We start from the raw sequence: 18869 nt of genomic DNA, 5'->3' as shown, positions 1-18869 counted from the left end.
ATTGATATGATTGCTCTTTGTGTTATTAGTTAATTGTTCTGGTTGTTCAATGTATTTCCTTTGGGCTTCCCACACATGTAGTTTCACTCACCGCCAGTGTCACGCCCGATGGACACCTTCCGGAATCCCAGTCAATCGCAATTGGTGTGACTTTCGACTGCCTCAGTTGCTCCTGAACTCCTGAGTTCAATCTTCAATCGTTACCCCTTTGCACTCGAGCAGAACGCGACGCAGTCTTAAGTGGTATGAAGATTGTAACATTCGAACCTTGGTGCACTTGAACAAGTAAGATGGTTGAAATTTAACACTTTTTTTTACTTTTAGGTAAGAGATATAACTATTAGTAGATTTCCATTTTATAATTAATACCACTAGAGCTAATCTCTGGGGATTTAAAAATTACATTCTAAACAGTTTCATCCAGGAAAGCATGTTCTGAATTGATGCTTGTGAGATTTTCTTTTTCTGAGTGTATTTTTTGCCTGGTTATGTGAGCGTTTTCCATGTTCACACAAGTACAGCCCCCCCCCCCCTTTGCCGGCGGCACACCCCTCAGTAATTTCATGCTCCATTGGCCAACGAAATCGCCACACAATCAAAGGAAAAGCTTCGCCCTTTTCGTCAAGACATGAAGTTATACAACCATCGAGGTGAATGCTAAGAATTTGGCCCACATTGTGGCACTTCGAGAGTTCGCTGAAATATATATATATATATAGTATTTAAATTCACAGGCCCAATTTATGCACTTCTAAGTTTTTGAAACGAGACTCGTACATTCATTTCGGCCAGCCAACGCAACTTTCGATTGGCGTTTGTCCAGGGTCCTTGTAGCGATATTTATGCAGTTTTTCCATGGAACAAGGGAATACTATCTCCAGCTGTCGCTGTTGTTGTTCTTGTCACTGCATTCATGGCCACTTCTTTCCGCTCGCCATTTCTTTTGGGCTTTCTCCGCTCCGCTCCGCACTGGTCCACTTCACTCCACTCCATTTTTATTTATTTTCCCCGACTTTTGTATTTCTGTTTGCATTTTTTTTAAACACGTTTCTTTTTTGTGCTGCTGTCGGGCGCCCCAACACGAGAAGTCCATTTCGAAATTTATGTACACACAAATTGAAAGCGTTGGAAGGGACTGAGAGCCGAAATGAAGGAAAGAAAAGTGTTTTGGTGCTGGCGGAAAAACCGTTGGCTGCATTTCTCGAATTGCAGTTTCGGTGCAAAAAGAATTCGGGGCAGAAAAATACAAACGATATGCCTTTAAGTGACACTTGCCAGGAGGTTTTGTATTCCCGATGGGTGGAGTCCTTTTTGGTGGAGCGGACCGATAGTCCAAAACCGTCGACAAAACGTTTGGATTGTTGATTTTGGAGCGGGGAAAAGGCGAGAGATAAACTCAATTGAAAAGAGATCAGATAATGCTTCGACCACTGGGAAAATGTTTAAATAAAATTATCTAAATCCTTTCGCAAAGGGAGCAGTAAAGGAGGAGTGAAAATAAAGTATGTACTTTCCGCAATATTTATTGCTCTTAAATGTGAGGTGGATCGCTTGACATTTTAAGACATTGTTGGGTTCTTATATTTCCTAGCTATTTCTCCCATTAAGTACGCAAATATGCGTGTCAAATCGAGTCATAAAATTCCGTTCCACCCATTTAACCATTGAATACTAAACCATATCACACCAAAACAGTTTTAAATTCAGCAAGAGAAGGCACTCCTGCTTTAAGCTCATTCAGGCTAAAACAATAAACAAGCCGCGTAGTTTATTGCCCTCTGAACTTCTGGCCAGAGCGAAAAGTTCACCTCGTTTATAAGTCGGCATTGGCAGTTGCGATTGCTCTTGGCATAAATTAGATGCGGCAGCGGCTTTTGAAAATAGGTTGCCATGTGTGCGGCACCCGGCTTCTGTTTCCAAGTTGCCAGCTCCCACAGTTTCCATTTCCAAGTTCCTGGCTCCTACCGGTGGAGGATCACTGTGCTGCCCGAGGCGTGTCTTTGTTTTGGCGGCGGTGTCATCCCGGTTTAACCTGGACTGAAATTAACCCAGCTGAGCCCACGAAGCTGCGACCCGTTTCCTGTCAGTCTCTCTGTCCATCGGACTGACTGACTGACTGCATTTGCATTTGCATTTCAATGCCCTGCCCTTTTTAAATAGCGAAGCTTTACTGCGAACAAAATAGTGTACTTTGAATAGTAAGAAAAAACTGCTGTAAACTTTAAGATACATCTTATATGTTGCCACTTAAAGTTTCAAGATTCAAAGAATAAAATATTGCATCGTACATTAAAGTCAAGAATATGAAGTGAAGTTGTCTACAAATGGGTTCAAATAATTTTTAATTTTTTTCCAGTGCTCTTAGAGTATCCCTAATTCTAAACTCAATTATCGCTGAATGCGCGACTGGCAACATTGTCTTGTGCATGCTAATTTCATTACAATGCAGCTAAAGGGTCCTTGCCCAGCCGCAGGACCCAGCTCAATACCCAATGAATTATGATGGACGTTGTCATGAGTGTGGTTCACTCACACACACACACACATGTGCAAGCCGCCTATGTGTGTTGGCCATGTTTATCTCTCTGGCCAACGTATACTTAGCACATTTGTCGGGAAGTAAGGGAGAATATGGAAAACCCGGAGATGTGGGCGGTCGGTTTGGGGCTGGTCAATGAGCGTTTGGCATACACGCTATCAGTAGATTGCTGGCTAGGCGTTTTTAGCCGACACGCCCCAACGAAAAATGGAGGAAAGGGCTTAAAGAAGGACTGATGGCGAAATGAAGTGCTTAACGCCAGGCTACTCACTATAACGCGGAAATTGCACTGGAAATAAAATGCATATCTTTAAAATATTAACGATATATAGTCAGGAAATTCTTTTTTCTATTCAAAATTCTTTTGGTCGAGGCACATAAAATTCTTCTAAATGTACATAGGATTTATGTACCATAAATTCAGTTCACACTCACACTCCAGTTGCAGTGTAGAGCTTAGCGTTGTGGTTGAGAACCCTTTGGCTGCGCCACTTCATTATAAACATTTCTCAATTGATTATCGTTAGTTTTCCATGGGTGGGCTCTCCAACGCGTGTGGGCAAAGATTGCATGTGGATGTGTGATAATGCCATAATTATGCCCCTGCCTTGGCGTGCTCGTCGTTACGGCTCGTGTTATAGTTGCGGCTTTTGCCTCGCCGATTATATTTGCACGCATGTCCCTTTTCGCTGCCTATCCTTCGAGCACCACCCAATCTCCCCCACCCACTTAGCGGGCTTTACGCCGTGTTTTCACGGTTGTCCGGACTCCGGTATCCACTTTTTGCATGCGCCTCGAACATTTGTGTAAGTAATCCCCATAAACTGCTCTTGAAATATTTCATTATCGTAATGAAAAGGACTACACGGGCACATTACATTTATTTCTCGTGCTGTCCCGCAGCAGGTAATCCCCGTCAGATATTGGTAATGAAATGGCCACTGTGATATATTTATATTGTAGAAACCTCACATAATGGTCATGCAAAGCCCTTTGTTAAGCCTCAAAGGCTTTTTGGTGAAGGCATCTTAATTCTTTTCGAAAGGTGACAGGTAAGTGATGCAATCTGTGGCATTATATTGTGGAACACAAAACAATAGTTTACATAAATAATATAGAACACTATTCGATTAATTAGCGAATAAGGTATGCATTTTGGCTTTAGCAAACCTTTTGTGTTTTAAGTGTGTGCTGTTGAAGATAAAAAGCTGGTTCTCTTAAGAGTCTAAAATAAATTATTATAGGTAAAACAATTGCAATTTCAATATTGTCAATTTTCCTTCCACTTATCAAAAGAAATATTTCCTTGTAGTGCAATAATTAATATAATCATTCCACTCAAATTTCGCCACAAATCAATGGCAAATCAATCGGTGAGAGCAGCTCGATTCCTCCACGCAATTAGTCGCACAAACAAGTTTTCATTAAATGAGCTTAATTCAATTAATTTATGGCTGCAAATTACGAATCGTATTAAATTAAATAACGATGCATCTCTTACACGGCTCAAAAGTGACACAAGGCAGCAGGAAAAAACTTCTGCCGTTCGATATTTTATGGATATAAAATGGAAAATCGACTGCCATCACTCTCGGCTGCAACTGCAAACTTGTTGGCCAGTGTGAAAACCATTGATGTTTTCAGTTGAAAGTCTTCTCGTTTTCCATAATTTAATCAATTCCGCGGCCATCGCCGCTGTCAGTCGTAATCCTTTATCACTCGCTCGGTTTATTGATGGGCGACGAGCGGATGCGGCATGATTCTCCGGCTCCAGATATTTGTGGGACCGTGACAATACGCAAACATAATGGCGTAATTAATGGAAAAAGCATCATATTTTTTATTGCCAGAAATTAACAAGCAGTCGACACGTCATGGAGAGCTGGAGGACAATTGATAGCTACCATTCTTGCCGATTCCCTTACTAAAATCAACCATAAATGGCATTTAATTTTTAAATTAATTAACTCGAGTTCCTTTCTGCATAGTCATTTCATTGCTGCACGGCCTTATTTTGCATAACTTACAATATTAAATTCGGGAAAATGGATGAATATTGCTGAAAATGGCAGAGATTCAACGACTCTGACCCTGAACTTGTCGCACTGCAGAAATAAATTTAAAGGGCAGATCCAGATCCATGTACTGTGGCACGTGCACAAAAGTAATTACAAAAGGCAGACAAAATGGGGGCGGGATCCCCTTTTACAGCGAGTGGGCGTGGCCAGGGCCAGTTGAGTGGGGCTGACAGCTAAAAAACGAATTGTAATTGCCTCCGAGTCAAGTTCACAGAAAATATTTTATTCCAACTGCAAGTGTTACCTTTTACATATCTAAGTGTATTTAAAAATGTACATAATATTGTTAAATTGAGCGAAAAAATAAAGCTAGGTATTTGGATAATTCGTTTGTCAGTGAATCAGTGAACCAACTAAAAGAAACTATTAATACAAACTTAGACTGATTTTCTTGCAGTGCACCAAGCGAAGCCGCTAGGAAGTGACTACAATATGGCCAACCCCGACCCCACTTGTCTGGCCAACACTTGACTTTAACCTCTGCTTAAGTGGAAGTTGTTCCTTTGACTGGCTGGCCAACGGAATGGAGTCCTGTTCTGGCTCGGTTCCAAAAACATTGCTAAAGTCGTAAAGTTTCGCAGGCTGACCTTTATGCGACCCAGCCACCTATTCAATGAGGCTTCACGCACTTTTTCTTTTTCCCTGGCGCCGTAATGAGCCAAGACCCGGAGGCAGTTGCTCCGTTTCGGCCAAGACAAAGATATCCCATGAAATTTTATGCGCGCGTGATTAAAAGTCACGTGCGTGGCCAACATAAAGGGGTTCCTCGATGGAACCGAACTGAGCCGGATTTGAGCAACTGCTGCAGCTAATGTGAGTCCACGACGGGCGAACAATGCTGATCATAATCTCACCAGGCCGCGCCAGATGCTGCCACTAACGAGCCTGGAACACTTAAACAGATTCGCCCTACACCTTAAGCAAAATCTGGTATTAATGGACCAAGAACATAAGCAAAAGTACTTACGATACTTGCCGAAATGTCACGCTAGACTAAAAATAACTTTCTATCATTGGCGTTAGCTAATCACTTATGTTGGGATGTCTGCATCACTTCTATCCACAACTTTTCTCCTAGTGTATCTCGATAGTTGCACTTAAGGCCAAATGCTGTGCTCCCATTGTCTCAGTTTAGCCGCCACCAAGGGCTCCCTGGCCAATTGATTGGTCTTGTTTTCATTGTTGGCCAAGCGAGTTTCGTTTTTGGCCAGCACCTCTCAGTCGCTTGCAAGTTGCAACACGCTTTCGGCCAGTTGATTGTCCTCTGATTGGCAGTTGGCACCATAATAACACAAATCCATTGGGAAACCGGGCAAATGGCTAATTGTCGTGGCACGCGTCGCTGAGACTTCAAGGAACCGCCTCCTTGGCCCGACTATTAAGGTGAGACCAGGAAATTAGGTAACCAAGCTGACAGCTAAATTTGTGGACTGCTAAAAGTGGGTCAAAAGGGCAACGTTTTGGGAAAGGTGGAAGAGGTCTATACCAACTAGCACGGAGGTCTTGTTTAAAGTGTGAAGGTAACTCAATGATTTATTGTTGATAAAACAATATATTTTGGAAAAATCATTGACACTTCAAGAACAATGCTCGCCGCTTGTGAAGCCATCCCAATTGACACTTCTGGGAAATTAATTTTAAAGGCAGCCCAAAAGGCATTGTCCCTTGAAGTTCTTGCCCATCGAGCATGAAACCAAGGCTTCAACTTCAACATCCTGCCAACTGACTTGTGCAGAGCCACTGTGCCACGCCCCCCTGAGCCACCCCGCATGTCATGGGTTGTCAAGTTGCCATCGCTGCCACTGCCACCCACATCCACCCACTCACACCCACTTCCACCCACTTTTGTGCTGGCATTGCCAACATGTGGTGACAACGGCGAATTAAGTTATTTGTCAAATGTCGAAACGTTGGCCGGCACACAGTCACACATCGAGCCTACGAATCCCCCGTCATCGGAGTCGGATCCGAGTCCGATTCGAAAATCCGGACACGGACCGGGTCTGGAAGGGATTCCACTCCATCCGCTCTATCCGCTCCGTCCGCGGCGCTTTGTCAGCCTGTCAGTCGTCGTTGTGACAGCAGTTGCTGCAAATAAAGGAGCGACGAATATTTTATGCAGAAGCCGAAATCAATTTTTGCCAATCAATTGCGAAAAAAGAAAGCGATGACGTAGGCAATGAAAGGGACGAATTCAAATGTTTGGCAAGTGGACACGGTTCACTCCACAACTGAATTAAAAATTTAATTTTCCAATTAAGCCGGCAAACATTTCTAGGATCATACGCTTTTCGAAGTGGCATGGCAAATCTGATTAAAGAAGGGCCTTTTGATTTGGCCGATGGTGCGCATTAGGATGTGGATACAAACCCTTAAATACGTAAAAAAAAAGTATTCAACATTTAAAATATTTATTCTAACGTATAGTGGAAATGGAAAAATAATTAGGGGTGATTTAATTCGCGAAGGTATTATATTGAAACTCATTTTAGATCTATTATAATTATAAGTATATTAAAATTTAGAATGAATTAAGGCACTTATAGTTATTATGTATGGATTCTTTATTCGTTTAACTTTGAAGGTATCTCGTCTAGCCGTTCCAGCTGATTTCCCGTCTGAACAACTCAGATTGATTGGTTATTAAATGAGTGGACATATCGCAGCAATTTACGCCAGTGAATAACACTTAACTTTGCCCATTGGCATTTTAAAAACATTTTTATTTGCCTCAATTTAAAAACGTTTTCCGGCACATACAACCGAAAATGAGCTGGTCACGATTCGATTATACGATAAGCGTAGAAAATCCACTCAAACAATATTCCGTACTAATTACAGCGCTTTAGTGGCCCAGTGGGCTTGGACTAAGCTCGATTTAGTCACTGATCGAACGCCATGCCACATGCGATCTGCATTCTCGTAGTGCTCGGGATCTATACGCTCGATGGATCCGGGGTGTTGGGCGGGTTCATGGAGAACACCTACCCGGCAAGCGTGATTGAGGATGCTCACCTGAATACGGTAAGTTAGGTCCAAGTTTTATGGGAACTTAACTCATCGAACTGTTCCTCTCATGCTCCGTTTAGATACAACTACTGGAAAAGTACAAGCATCCAGCGGAGACCCACCAGGTGACCACCGATGATAAATATATCCTTACCCTTCATCGCATAGCTCGACCTGGAGCCAAGCCAGTTCTGCTGGTTCACGGACTGGAGGACACCTCTTCCACTTGGATCGTAATGGGTCCCGAAAGTGGCCTGGGTTACTTTCTCTACGCCAACGGATACGACGTCTGGATGGGTAATGTCAGGGGGAATCGTTACTCCAAGGGCCACGTGAAACTCAACCCCAATACGGACAAGTCCTACTGGAGCTTCTCTTGGCACGAGATTGGCATGTACGATCTGCCAGCGATGATCGATGGAGTTCTGCAGAAAACAGGATACCAAAAGCTGAGCTACTTCGGTCACTCCCAGGGAACCACCTCGTTCTTCGTAATGGCTTCCAGTAGACCCGAGTATAATGCGAAGATCCATTTGATGAGCGCTCTGGCACCCGTGGCCTTTATGAAGCACATGAAGGCACCACTTATGGGAATAGCCCGCATGGGAATGAACATGTTTGGCGACAATTTTGAGCTGTTTCCGCACTCGGAAGTATTTCTCAACCAGTGCCTTTCCTCTGCCGCCATGCTAAAGACCTGTATGCGATTCTACTGGCAGATTGTAGGCAAGAATAGGGAGGAGCAAAATATGGTAGGTATTGTTATGAAACTCCATCTGATATACTCATATAATCCCTATTCTTATACAGACCATGTTCCCTGTGGTTTTGGGCCATCTTCCCGGTGGCTGCAATATCAAACAAGCGCTCCACTACCTCCAAATGCAAAAATCCGATCGCTTCTGCCAGTACGATTACGAATCCAAGGAGAACCAAAGGCTGTACGGACGTTCCACACCGCCGGATTACCGCCTGGAAAGGATCAAGGCTCCGGTGGCCCTGTACTACGGCAGTAATGATTACCTTTCGGCCGTGGAGGATGTACACCGATTGGCCAAAGTGTTGCCTAATGTGGTCGAGAACCATCTGTACCGCAAATGGAACCACATGGACATGATCTGGGGCATAAGTGCTAGGCGTTCGATTCAACCCAGGATTCTACAAGTGATGCAGTACTGGGAAACAGGAGGAGGAGGAACCAAGGATGGCACTACTGGTTCACCCGTGGAAGAGGATGTGCCCCAGCTGACAACGGAGACTCCGATCGAGGAAGGAACAACTCAAGGGGACGAGAAAATTGGCAATGTCCAGGGAAATGAGGAGCAAGGTCATGCTGAAGAAACTGAGCAGGTTCAAGTTACCACCAGTCCTACCTCGGAACTATAGGTTCTATGTGCATTTTAAAGCAATGATTAATGTTATGGTTCCTTAGGTATACGTTGTTCAATGTCAAATGAATTAAGTCACATGTTTTTGAAATAAAAAGTGTATGTCAATACATCAAGCTCAATGAAAATGCTCTCAAGCCATTGCAATATTATCCAGCATGTTCTATAACGCCCAAAAACTTGAAGCTCGGCATCCCAGCTTTTCTCGGTATTTATGAGTTTTTGGGAGTTCCGTTGGGGGGGGGGGGGGGGGCTACTGCAGCAATCACGTGCCACATCCGCCATATAGCCCCACTAATACCAACAACTGGAAACGTTTTGGGAATTTGAGAGGGCAACGAGGCGCGAAAACATTTACTCAACGCTTAGCAGCTGTTGGTTAGTTTTGCGGGGGCAAGTTTTCCCGGGAGGGAAAACTGGATGGGAAAAGTGGGGGAATGGGGTAGAGATGGCGGCTTGTCGGGAGTTGTTCTTGTTCGGCGACGTGCGGTGAAAGTTTTTTATGATTTATGAAGCAGGCGACGATGGAGCAGCTGCTGCAAGTCCTGTGTCCCATGTCCTGCGTCCTGTGTCCTGTCTTCCATCTCTTGTCTGATGTCGACGGATGCGGATGTGGATGCGGATGCGGATGTGAGGAGGGGAGGGTGCAGCTAAGCGCTTTCTCTTGTTAGTTTCCCAACTGCAACCCGGATATAAAAATTGCACTTTGATGCGTTTTCCTGACACATAACTATATACGACTCACATACATATATAAATATGGTGAAAACAATGCGTGGCCGACACAACAAAAGTTTCTTTGGCGGTTTTTTTTTTCAGCGCTGTGCTCATTAAAATTTCGCTTTTGTCAAACCCACCGAACAATGGAGCATCTCCCCCTGCCACCAACATAAAGAACTCGCACCTAAAAACATTCTAGAAATGCCGACTCTGGCAGTTGACACATGCTGCTTTCCAAGCCATCGTAGTGCTAAAGTTAAGTGTGTAATTTGTGAAAGTGTGTGGTGGGCGGTGGATGAATGCCAAAACAACAAACAGGAATCATATTGTTCGTTGGCGACACATTTCCCGCTTCAGATGCTGTCTCCAACAAAAAAAAAATGGAGAACAACTAAACTGCAGAACAAACACGGGAATTCGCTCAGAAATTGGCACAATGAACTCTCCTGGTTTCGGGGGGCTTTTCCACTAATGCGTCAGCAAATGAAAAGCGGGGAAAGTGCCGTTTGTTGGAAAAATAACCATACACTAAACGCTAATTAATATGTGAAAAACTGCCTAGTTTTATAATTATTGCTAAAAGTTTGATGCCGCTTTAAATTTGACCAAAAACACAGCTCTTTAATATTATTATCATTTTTTTCATATTTATTTTGTTTCCGCTTTTTTAAATAAACTCATTTATATGTGTGCTTGTAGTTGCCCACGCAATTACATTTTTTGCTCTTCGGTTTGTTTGCACTTTACTATTATTACTATTATAAATATTTAAACATGCATAGTACTGGTAATTAACTTTAATTGTGGTTTTTGCTGTAAATAGGCTTAAGTTGAAAAGTATAAATAGTCCGTACATACATTGGAATTTAATTTTATGCATTACACCTTAAATAGAAAATATCTAGAAAAGCCGAACGTTTATTAAACAATACATTAATATTTACAGGAAACTTAGTTGTACATTAAGTATTAATATTCCGATGCATATTTGATTTTATAAGCGAAACTCTTGGCTTTAAGTTGGTTTTCGTGTTTGGGGACATTTGTTTTATGCAGCTTTTGCAGTGTTCATAAATATTGAAAGTTACTAATTTTTGGGAAATTTTTTGTTGATTTTGCCTTGGTTAGTTTTGCGCATTCAAACTTTTGTCGTGTTTTTCCTAACGTACTTATAAAAAACATGTTCTTTTCAGTCTTTAAAATAAAAACTCACCCGAAAACACGTTGATTTTGATTTAATTTTAGCCTCAAACAAATGCGTTTGTGTTAGCCATAAACATTAACCTTAACACACGTACGTGTGATGACATACAGATGCAGATTTTTAGCTACACTAATTGCTAATTGGATTTTACCTTAGTTTTTATTCGCTTGCGTTTAAATTAGATTTGTTTTTTTTTTTGGTGTTCGCGATTTTATTATAACTTTTTTTTTGTTGCACGGTGCATGATTTTTGGCTCTATTTTCGTGTTGAAAAACATTGAGAGTTTTGTTATTGTATTTTACATCGAGATACCTTTAAATGCTTTCAATTATTTTGAATAATTCCTATCCGATTTGGCGCAGCGTTTTACAAACAGTGCCTAAAACTACGAATAGAGATACGATTAAATGGAGATATGTCGCTGAACTTTGCCCAAAACTACACGTACACATACACCCATATATGTATAAGCTGTCTGAGTAAATTGTTCGTATTAAGGTAATGCTAACATATATATATAGACACCGATAACTGCCAAATGTCAAGCTCTATGTACACAATTTGCTACTCTCCACCCGGTTCGATCACCTCTAGAAATAGTCCATCTTGGGCGCATCCATGGCCGTGTGCATGGTCAGAGTGACGCCTCGATTGATGCTCACGGCCGGATAGAAGACCCCGTAGAGATCCCGGAATGCCACCGATCCCTGCGGCATTTCGTTGACCAGGAAGCTCAGGGTGTGCCGCTCTAGATCCAGGAGCACTCCGATCGTGCTTCCCGTGGTGATGCCGCCCTCAACTCGCCGCTCGTGTATGGAGTTGTGCTGGAACCAGGATCGCTGCCGGTCGATGTACATGGCGAATGACTTCTCGTCCTTGCCTGAGGATAATAACATAAAAGTACAACATTAATTAGAAGCTGTAATCAATCACAAGTATAATAGAGCTGTATATGGAACATATGCCTGAAGTCGCTTAAGTGCTCATGAATTGGAGTGGCTTAAACGGATATAATTCTCTTGACTGAAATGGAAATTCCACAGAAATATACACTTAAAGCATTTAAACCATCTTCCTCTCAGCTTAAGCCCCAGCAATCGCCATCCAAATTCATTGATAATTTGAATGCCCCAAATAATCTTTGCTCTCCGCTTTCGTGACTTGCTGAACTCAGTTTCAGCTGCAAGTTGCGAACTTTAAACTCCGGCTGGCACGATGGCTCCCCCGACTCGCAGTATCCTTGGCTTGTCAGTTTCCCGTCTGTCGTTTTAGTCCTGCGGAATTATAACTGACAAACGCAGGAGCAACAGGATCGGGCGGAAGTCGGGGGTCTGCTGTGCACATAGCTATATAGATATAGAGATATATGTATCTATAGAACGCATAAGGGTCGTAAAACAACTTGGCAAACTGCAACTGTTAGTGTCAATGTCAGCCGCTGGGGGCGCCACCTGCTTCGTTACGCTTTGCATATGAAAATTTAATTCGAAAACTTGAGTTTTCCAACAGTGGACCACAGCGATGCTGGCGGGCACGTGTTAAATGGCGCGTGAGCAGCTTGGGGAATAAATTGTGTAAGTGAAAAGGATACACAGCATCGCGCAAAGACTTAAAAAGATAGAAAAATGCGGTACGGGATGCGCTGCCGCAAATAAACTTTTGCATTTGACAAAAGTTTAAGTGCCGCACTTTTAATTACTTTTGTCTGCAGTTCAAGTCGCCTGTGGAAACCACCCACTCCTCCTACGCAACCCCACGCACATTTTCAATCAATTTGCCAAGGCATACTTCAAGGCGCCTCGACCAAGTCCTTTTGATTGTGTTTGTCTTTGTCTCAGTCTGGTAACGAAAGACACCCCATCCCACGCACATGCAACAAGAAATGGCAAAAGTTTTCGATACGCCCCCGTACTACTTGGCACTCGATTTTATTGGCATCGCATTGCGAGACGGCAAAATGGCAAAGTTTTTAAGTTCCCGAACCGAACTCCCTCCGGAATCCCAGTCTATTAGCTGTGCGAACTTTGCGCATACGTATTGGCTCTTTTGTCAACGCCAGGAATCTATTTGTTGTGCAGATTTTCCACTTCGGCTCCCCCCCCCCCCTGCTTATTTTCGATCAAAGTTTCTATCCTGGCGGCGCCTGCTCTGAATTTTTAATTGAATTGCGAATGCCACCAGTAACCCACTGTAAGGTGAGCCGTAGGGATGAGGGCCAGGCATACTCACCCAGCATTTTGTTGCGGGCCACGTCGATGCGGGCCACTCCGAAGGCCGGGTCCGTGTCCGCCGTATAGTTGTCGATGGTGAACTCCCAGTAGTGGACGCCGCGGGAGAATCCCACCGAGCCGAGGGCCACCCGGTGTTCCCAGCCCTCGACGCTCACGGTGGCGTTGTTTTTGCTAAAGATTAAGCCAGAACCGGCTCCACCGCTCAGAACGGGATCAAACGTGAACCAGGCCACTGCAATGGAATGAAGAAAAATTTAGACGATAAATACACTTGGCACATTAACTCTTGGAAAGTTGAAAGAATTCCAGATAGAAATATCTTGGCAATACCACCCAGTTAACCGAATCGCTAGATTACTTTTGGTTACAAAACATGTTGGATAACAAACGAGCTCAATTGGATTCCTTAAATGAGATAAGATTATTTTCCACTACCCCTATTCAGCTGATTACGGTCCAATAGTATCCCATTACCGCCGAGTTATTATTTCTAAATTTAAGACCATCATCTTTTCCCAGTGCACGGGGCAGTGAAAAGTGGAAAGAAAAACAAAGCCAGACCGGTTGCAATTTTCCCCATTGTCAAAGCTCAAGTGGCCAGTGCAATTCGGAGTCCAAGTTGGTGGTTCCTTGCAGTTCATGCTGTTATGCGCCGCAAAGTAGGCAACGAGTGGCGAGTCGAGTGGAGTGCTTTATTAAATTTCCTTTTTTATTGTTGTGGCCGCATTAAGTGGCCAAGGCTAGTCCGGAATCAGCTGGGACCGGCTATACATCTATGTATATATAAAGAGAGTCATGGCTCCACTTCTCGGTCTGCTGACGATGATGACGTTGCCTGTTTTATTGGCCACCAAAGGCAATTGTGTGGCCAAACAAGCCACAAAGCAAGCATCTGGGCCAGGAGGACTCCGGCTGGCCATTGTTTTGTTTATGTCGGCCATATGACTTTGCGATTAAAACTATGAGAGATTTGAGCCAGGCGCCATAAACCGAGAGTCCTGGATGCCCAGGCATTTAATTAGTTGTTGTAAACTGTTCCCAGTTTCTTAATTGGATAACCAAGAGGCAGACCGAGCTAAAATATTTGCCAAATGAATGCGTCTGAAGTTGGGATTAGGAGTCTATTAAAAAGGATTAGAAGTGGTCTTTAATCGCCTTGGTTTATTAGGTTTAGTTTGATAACTTTAAGATACGCATCTGCTATGGTTTAATGTATGGATTTCTTTATTTCTGAACTGAGTTTCTCAATTTGTCACGTAACCAAACGACCGCATCATCGCTGGCTTAATTGAAATTACTTGAACCGTCTCACATCCCAAGACTGACGTCTTGTAAACTGTCTCCCTAATGTCCTTAAGGTGTCCGACTTAACCCATTAGTGCCGACCACCCGCAAACGTCACGAGCCATAAACTGTTAACTGGTTTTCCGTTAATTACTTAGGGACACGCGCTCGTTGTAAACACTTTATAAAATGACAATTTGCAGTGGGATCGGCTCGGTTTCGGGTTCGGATGGATACGCTTAAATCGCCTGTGACCCCTTTGAAGGCAACTCGTAGACAGCGAGGAATAATCAATTAAAAGTTGCAAATTAATGGCGCCCAACTAATAAAACGACGGAAAGTAAATGTTGCCTAGAGCGCTCTGTTAATTTTATAAATTAAACAACTTTACGCGGCGTTCCGTTTGTGGTGAGCAGTGGGAGTGGAAGCAGGAGTCGATGTGCCTCCTGTAGGAATAGGAGCTGCTGTCAGGTGGCGCATGCATCAATCAAGTGCGAATTGGATTGCAGAAGACATCCTCCGCCCATGGCGACCACCTCCAGACCCATTTCCATTCACATTTTCCTGCCCTGCAGGCGCAAAAGGGGTCAATGGCTGTTTGACATGCAAAGCACGAACGGGAAGCCAGAAGCAGTCCGAGCTGGGAACTCGGTAGGTGGATATGGATTGGGGTGGCGCATGACCGAAAAGGATTAAATTATAAAACAGTTGGGAAAGTAGCTCAGCGGCGAGCGTGGTGGAGCTTAATTGAAAAAGCTAGTAGAGCTGGAAACGTGAAAAGCGGCACTCACCTTCGGCAGTCTGCAGTCCAATCAGCTCCGAGTATTCACCCTCTCCGGCGGAATTGAAGGCCTTCACCCGGGCATTGTACATCGAGTTGAAGTGCAGCCCGTCCACGGTGCAAATTGTTTCCTTGCCGCAGTAGACTTCCTGAATGGGGGCAGGCAATCAAATTAAAGTTCTGGGTTAATAAATTGGAAGATGACAGCCATTCACTCAGCCAATCAGCACTTGGATCGAACGATTCGTATAGCCATTCATTAGCTGATATGGCATTCACTTGACTTGGCTCATTTACATACATTATTTTATTTACATTTTCATTACATTTTCAACTTTAAAAGCAATCGTTTTGAACAAGATATATATAAAGGATTTACAACTGTTGCCATTGAAGCATTTGTTATATTTATATATTATTTTTGTTTTGATTAAACATACCCTAAATTCACCGCCGCTGCCATCATCCAATTCCAGGACATATCCTTCGACGAAAGAGTGATTTGGTGGCTGCCACGCAACGGTCACCGAATTATTCTCGGCCGAGCAATCCGATGGCAGTATAGTTGGTGTCATGGGTGCTGTGGGAAGAACAAAAAAAGTTATCTTTAGATGGGAAATGGGAAAACGATGAATAAAAGACCCAAATAAGTGTTAGTACTGGTATAGAGGTAGTGAAATAAAAGTAAACCAAATTATCAGTAAAACTAAGACAATACCACAACCAATAAAAGAGTTTCGATGGATGAGAGGACCACAGGACAACCAATTGATCCCAAGACTAACCAAAACGAATCTGTCAACAAAAAGATATGCTCGTTTGTTCAAGTTTCATTTTTTATTAATTGCCCTGAGGGGGGCCACGCCCAGGTGTCATAAAATCGGGGCATAAAACCAACGCCTGGTAATAAAAATTCATGACACAACACAAATGGCGAGTCCGAAGTAAAGCGCCTAAAATTATGCCGCAAAATAAACATAAAAACGACGACACTCCGGGCATTTCCGCTCCCCTGAACAGGCATCGAATTAAAATGGCGCCAAAAGCTGTCAAATGTCACCGAAACAAAAAGCGAGGCACAAAGTAAAAAGTTGAATTCAAGGTGCCTCGGCAATCGGGCTAAAAGTGTAAGGGATAAGCCTAAGCAGCCCGCTTGAAGAGGGTCAATTGCGAGGGAAAATACCAGAAAAAAGCAGCAAGGGTAGCATAAAAATAATAAACATATAAAACGAAAAATGCGAAATAAAAGCTTAAGCATGAAATAATGAAGATGAGAAAGAGTAGTCAAATGAAAAGCGACGGGCAAAGGCAAAAGCGTGGCGTAAAAAATTATGTCACATGAAATGACATCGCCGACCACGCCCCTCCAGTGGTACCGCCCCCACCCACAAGTTGACAGTTTTTTGACATTCGCCAGGAAACGGAAGTGAAGCCGAAAATATTTGGACGCATTTTCGGGTATTTTGTATTTCCAGCTAGTGGCTTAAATGAAAATGAAAAATTATTATGCGTAGGCGTGTGCCCGTCGAACGTAAAAGAACGGAAAACAAAGGTAGAAAGCAATGGCCAAAAACCATGAAAACAAAATGGCCGACAGCCAGGTGGATATGTGTGTGTGTGAGTGAGTCAATGAGCGTGTGTGAGTGTGTGTGAGAGAGGGAAGAAGTCCAAAAGCACCAAAAAATCAGTTTTCCCCAAAAAAAACTGAACAAAAATTATGAAATCAAGATTCATGTGTTTCTGTCTTGTGTACGAAAACTTAATTTGTGTATTGATTTTTTCAGTTGATATTTTTGCATTCAAGTGATTGTGGTTTTTGCTCACCTGCCGGACATCTTTCATCTCCATCTTTGACGGCTTTAGATGATTTGTTTGGTTTTTATGGGTATATTCGATATTCATTTAAATGATAGCAAGCGGCACATTCAGAATGACAGGAAGATGCAAGAAAAGCACAAATATGTTAGCCATATCAGATGTTTAATGTATCTTAATAGTTAGTCCGCAGTCTGTGTGTGCACTATCCGATTTCAACACTTTCACATTAATTATGGGGCACCTATTTTGGGTGTTCATTTCCCCCAGAAGTTGTCAACAGAAACTCTTTTTGCCTTTTTCCCAACACTCAACCAGTTCTAAATTTGAAAACCCAACTCCCGGGGGAGTTCCCAAAACTATTTTTGAAGCCCTTCAGTCGGAACTCTTAAACGACCCTCGAATGAAGGGCTCTTTCCCCTTTTGTTTCAAGTGCGGGCTCTGTTTTTGTTTATATTTGTGCTTGTGCTTATTATTGGGTGGCCCAAAGTCACACCTTTGGCCAATTGGGTGGGTCTGTGTGTTTGTGCGTAATTAGTGACAATATTTATGACGTGGGTTTGCCTGGCACATACATTTGGGCTCAAAAATTCACGGCTGGTTAGGATACAATAATATTGAACAAGAAGTCTGCAGCTCGAAATTGGTGGGAAATTGTTCTACATAGAAATACTCAAGGAGTTCTAGTTACGTATAAATATCTATTAATTTTAGATTCTATAATTGTTTTACCTATACCTATGCATAATGTTATTACGTGGGCTAGCAAACATAGCTATTAGAGTAAATATTTTAAGCATTTTTCATTAGGTGCCCTCGCACTTACCTCTCATCTGGATAAAGTTCAAGTTATCTATGGCACGTGCCAGAGCAGCATCATCCAGGGTCAAGTCAACAATGGGCGAGACTCGAGGGGCGGCATTGGTGACCTCCTGGTGCCAGGTCATGTCCGTGTTGGTCACTCGATTGATGAGCATGGAGCCCACCTGCACAGCAGAATAAAAAGTATTTTATTAACTGACGAACACATTAATTAATGAAGTCAAAAAACCCACCTGAAGAAAGGCGGCGCTGTCAGTCTCTTTTAGAGCTTCAATGCAGAACTGAATTAGTCCTGTGGTTTGCTGCAACTTGCCAGTGCAATTCGATTGTTGGTCCTGTTGTTTAAGTAAAATATTGTACATTTATTAAATTATAATAATTTACAAAATCATTATTTAACTTTCATATACTTTGGGTTTGTATATGTTAGTTATTTATAATAGCTTCTTGAAGAAACAACATACCTTGAGTATCCTGATCTTGGTGTCCTTGTCCATGCGAATGGCCTCCAGCAGATATTCGCGTCTGTCGTGGATGGCCTGAATGAGGGCCTCACACTGAGCGTGGACGAGGCGCTCGAACTCCATACAGGATTCCTGATTACGGATGAGATACGGAGATTTAGCCGAATTGCGGACTTTTTCGCCGGTTTTTTCCCACTTACCGTGACTTTGTCGCTCATGCCTTTGAGCCGCTGGATGAACTCGGTCGTGGAACGTGCCTTCTCCGACAATTGTTGCAGATTGTGTGAGAGCTCCGTCTGCAAAGAAATACGAAGGATATGCAAAAATCAGTCGCGAGGACAATGACATCAGCGCGAAAATTAAAATGAGAAACAGAGCTGGAATGCAGTGTGGAGTAATAAAAGTTTACATACCGCAAATAAATCGCTTGAAAAATCATTTAAACAATGCCGAGCCGAGTTGTTTGTAGGCGAGCAATAATAAATAACACGCAAGCTTTTCCATTTCCATTTGCCGACATTGGCAAACCTCATT

The 18869-nt window shown here is 42.9% G+C and overlaps 2 protein-coding genes across 4 annotated transcripts in view; one reads left to right on the top strand and one right to left on the bottom strand.

Annotated features, from left to right (window-relative positions):
* Positions 1-39: 39 nt before the first annotated feature.
* Positions 40-9159, top strand: CG7329 (uncharacterized protein). 2 transcript variants are annotated; one of them, NM_001273428.2, is made up of 4 exons: positions 40-285; positions 7459-7641; positions 7707-8378; positions 8437-9159. In NM_001273428.2, exons 2-4 carry the CDS (start codon positions 7516-7518, stop codon positions 9010-9012), a joined length of 1374 nt encoding a protein of 457 aa, NP_001260357.1. In that variant the 5' UTR covers positions 40-285; positions 7459-7515; the 3' UTR covers positions 9013-9159. The 2 variants fall into 2 exon arrangements, with proteins under 2 accessions (NP_001260357.1, NP_609425.1); NM_135581.2 differs by lacking the exon at positions 40-285 and having other exon boundaries at positions 7320-7641.
* A 1297-nt stretch (positions 9160-10456) lies between these two features.
* Trim9 (Tripartite motif containing 9) overlaps positions 10457-18869 on the bottom strand; it is an 83172-nt gene continuing 74759 nt past the window's right edge. Inside the window, exons 2-10 of one of the 2 annotated variants that reach the window (NM_001201857.2) lie at positions 18536-18631; positions 18336-18467; positions 18105-18206; positions 17876-18035; positions 17059-17091; positions 15675-15814; positions 15245-15383; positions 13168-13401; positions 10457-11818 (exon numbers count right to left, since the gene is read on the bottom strand). In NM_001201857.2, the coding sequence (NP_001188786.1) occupies positions 11529-11818; positions 13168-13401; positions 15245-15383; positions 15675-15814; positions 17059-17091; positions 17876-18035; positions 18105-18206; positions 18336-18467; positions 18536-18631 (1326 nt within the window). In that variant the 3' untranslated portion in view covers positions 10457-11528. The remainder of the gene's footprint in view (positions 11819-13167; positions 13402-15244; positions 15384-15674; positions 15815-17058; positions 17092-17875; positions 18036-18104; positions 18207-18335; positions 18468-18535; positions 18632-18869) is intronic. The other variant, NM_164935.3, reaches the window with a different exon arrangement.

Source organism: Drosophila melanogaster, chromosome 2L, assembly GCF_000001215.4.
Source record: "Drosophila melanogaster chromosome 2L".
In the NCBI taxonomy this organism is placed as follows: domain Eukaryota; kingdom Metazoa; phylum Arthropoda; class Insecta; order Diptera; family Drosophilidae; genus Drosophila; species Drosophila melanogaster.
This window is presented reverse-complemented; position numbering and strand designations above follow the sequence as displayed.

Excerpts from the sequence above, each read along its gene's own strand:
- CG7329 (NM_001273428.2), top strand. The coding sequence starts at position 7,516 with ATGCCACATGCGATCTGCATTCTCGTAGTGCTCGGGATCTATACGCTC. Across the intron at positions 7,642-7,706 it reads AGGATGCTCACCTGAATACG|ATACAACTACTGGAAAAGTA; the intron begins GTAAGTTAGGTC and ends TGCTCCGTTTAG. Across the intron at positions 8,379-8,436 it reads ATAGGGAGGAGCAAAATATG|ACCATGTTCCCTGTGGTTTT; the intron begins GTAGGTATTGTT and ends ATTCTTATACAG.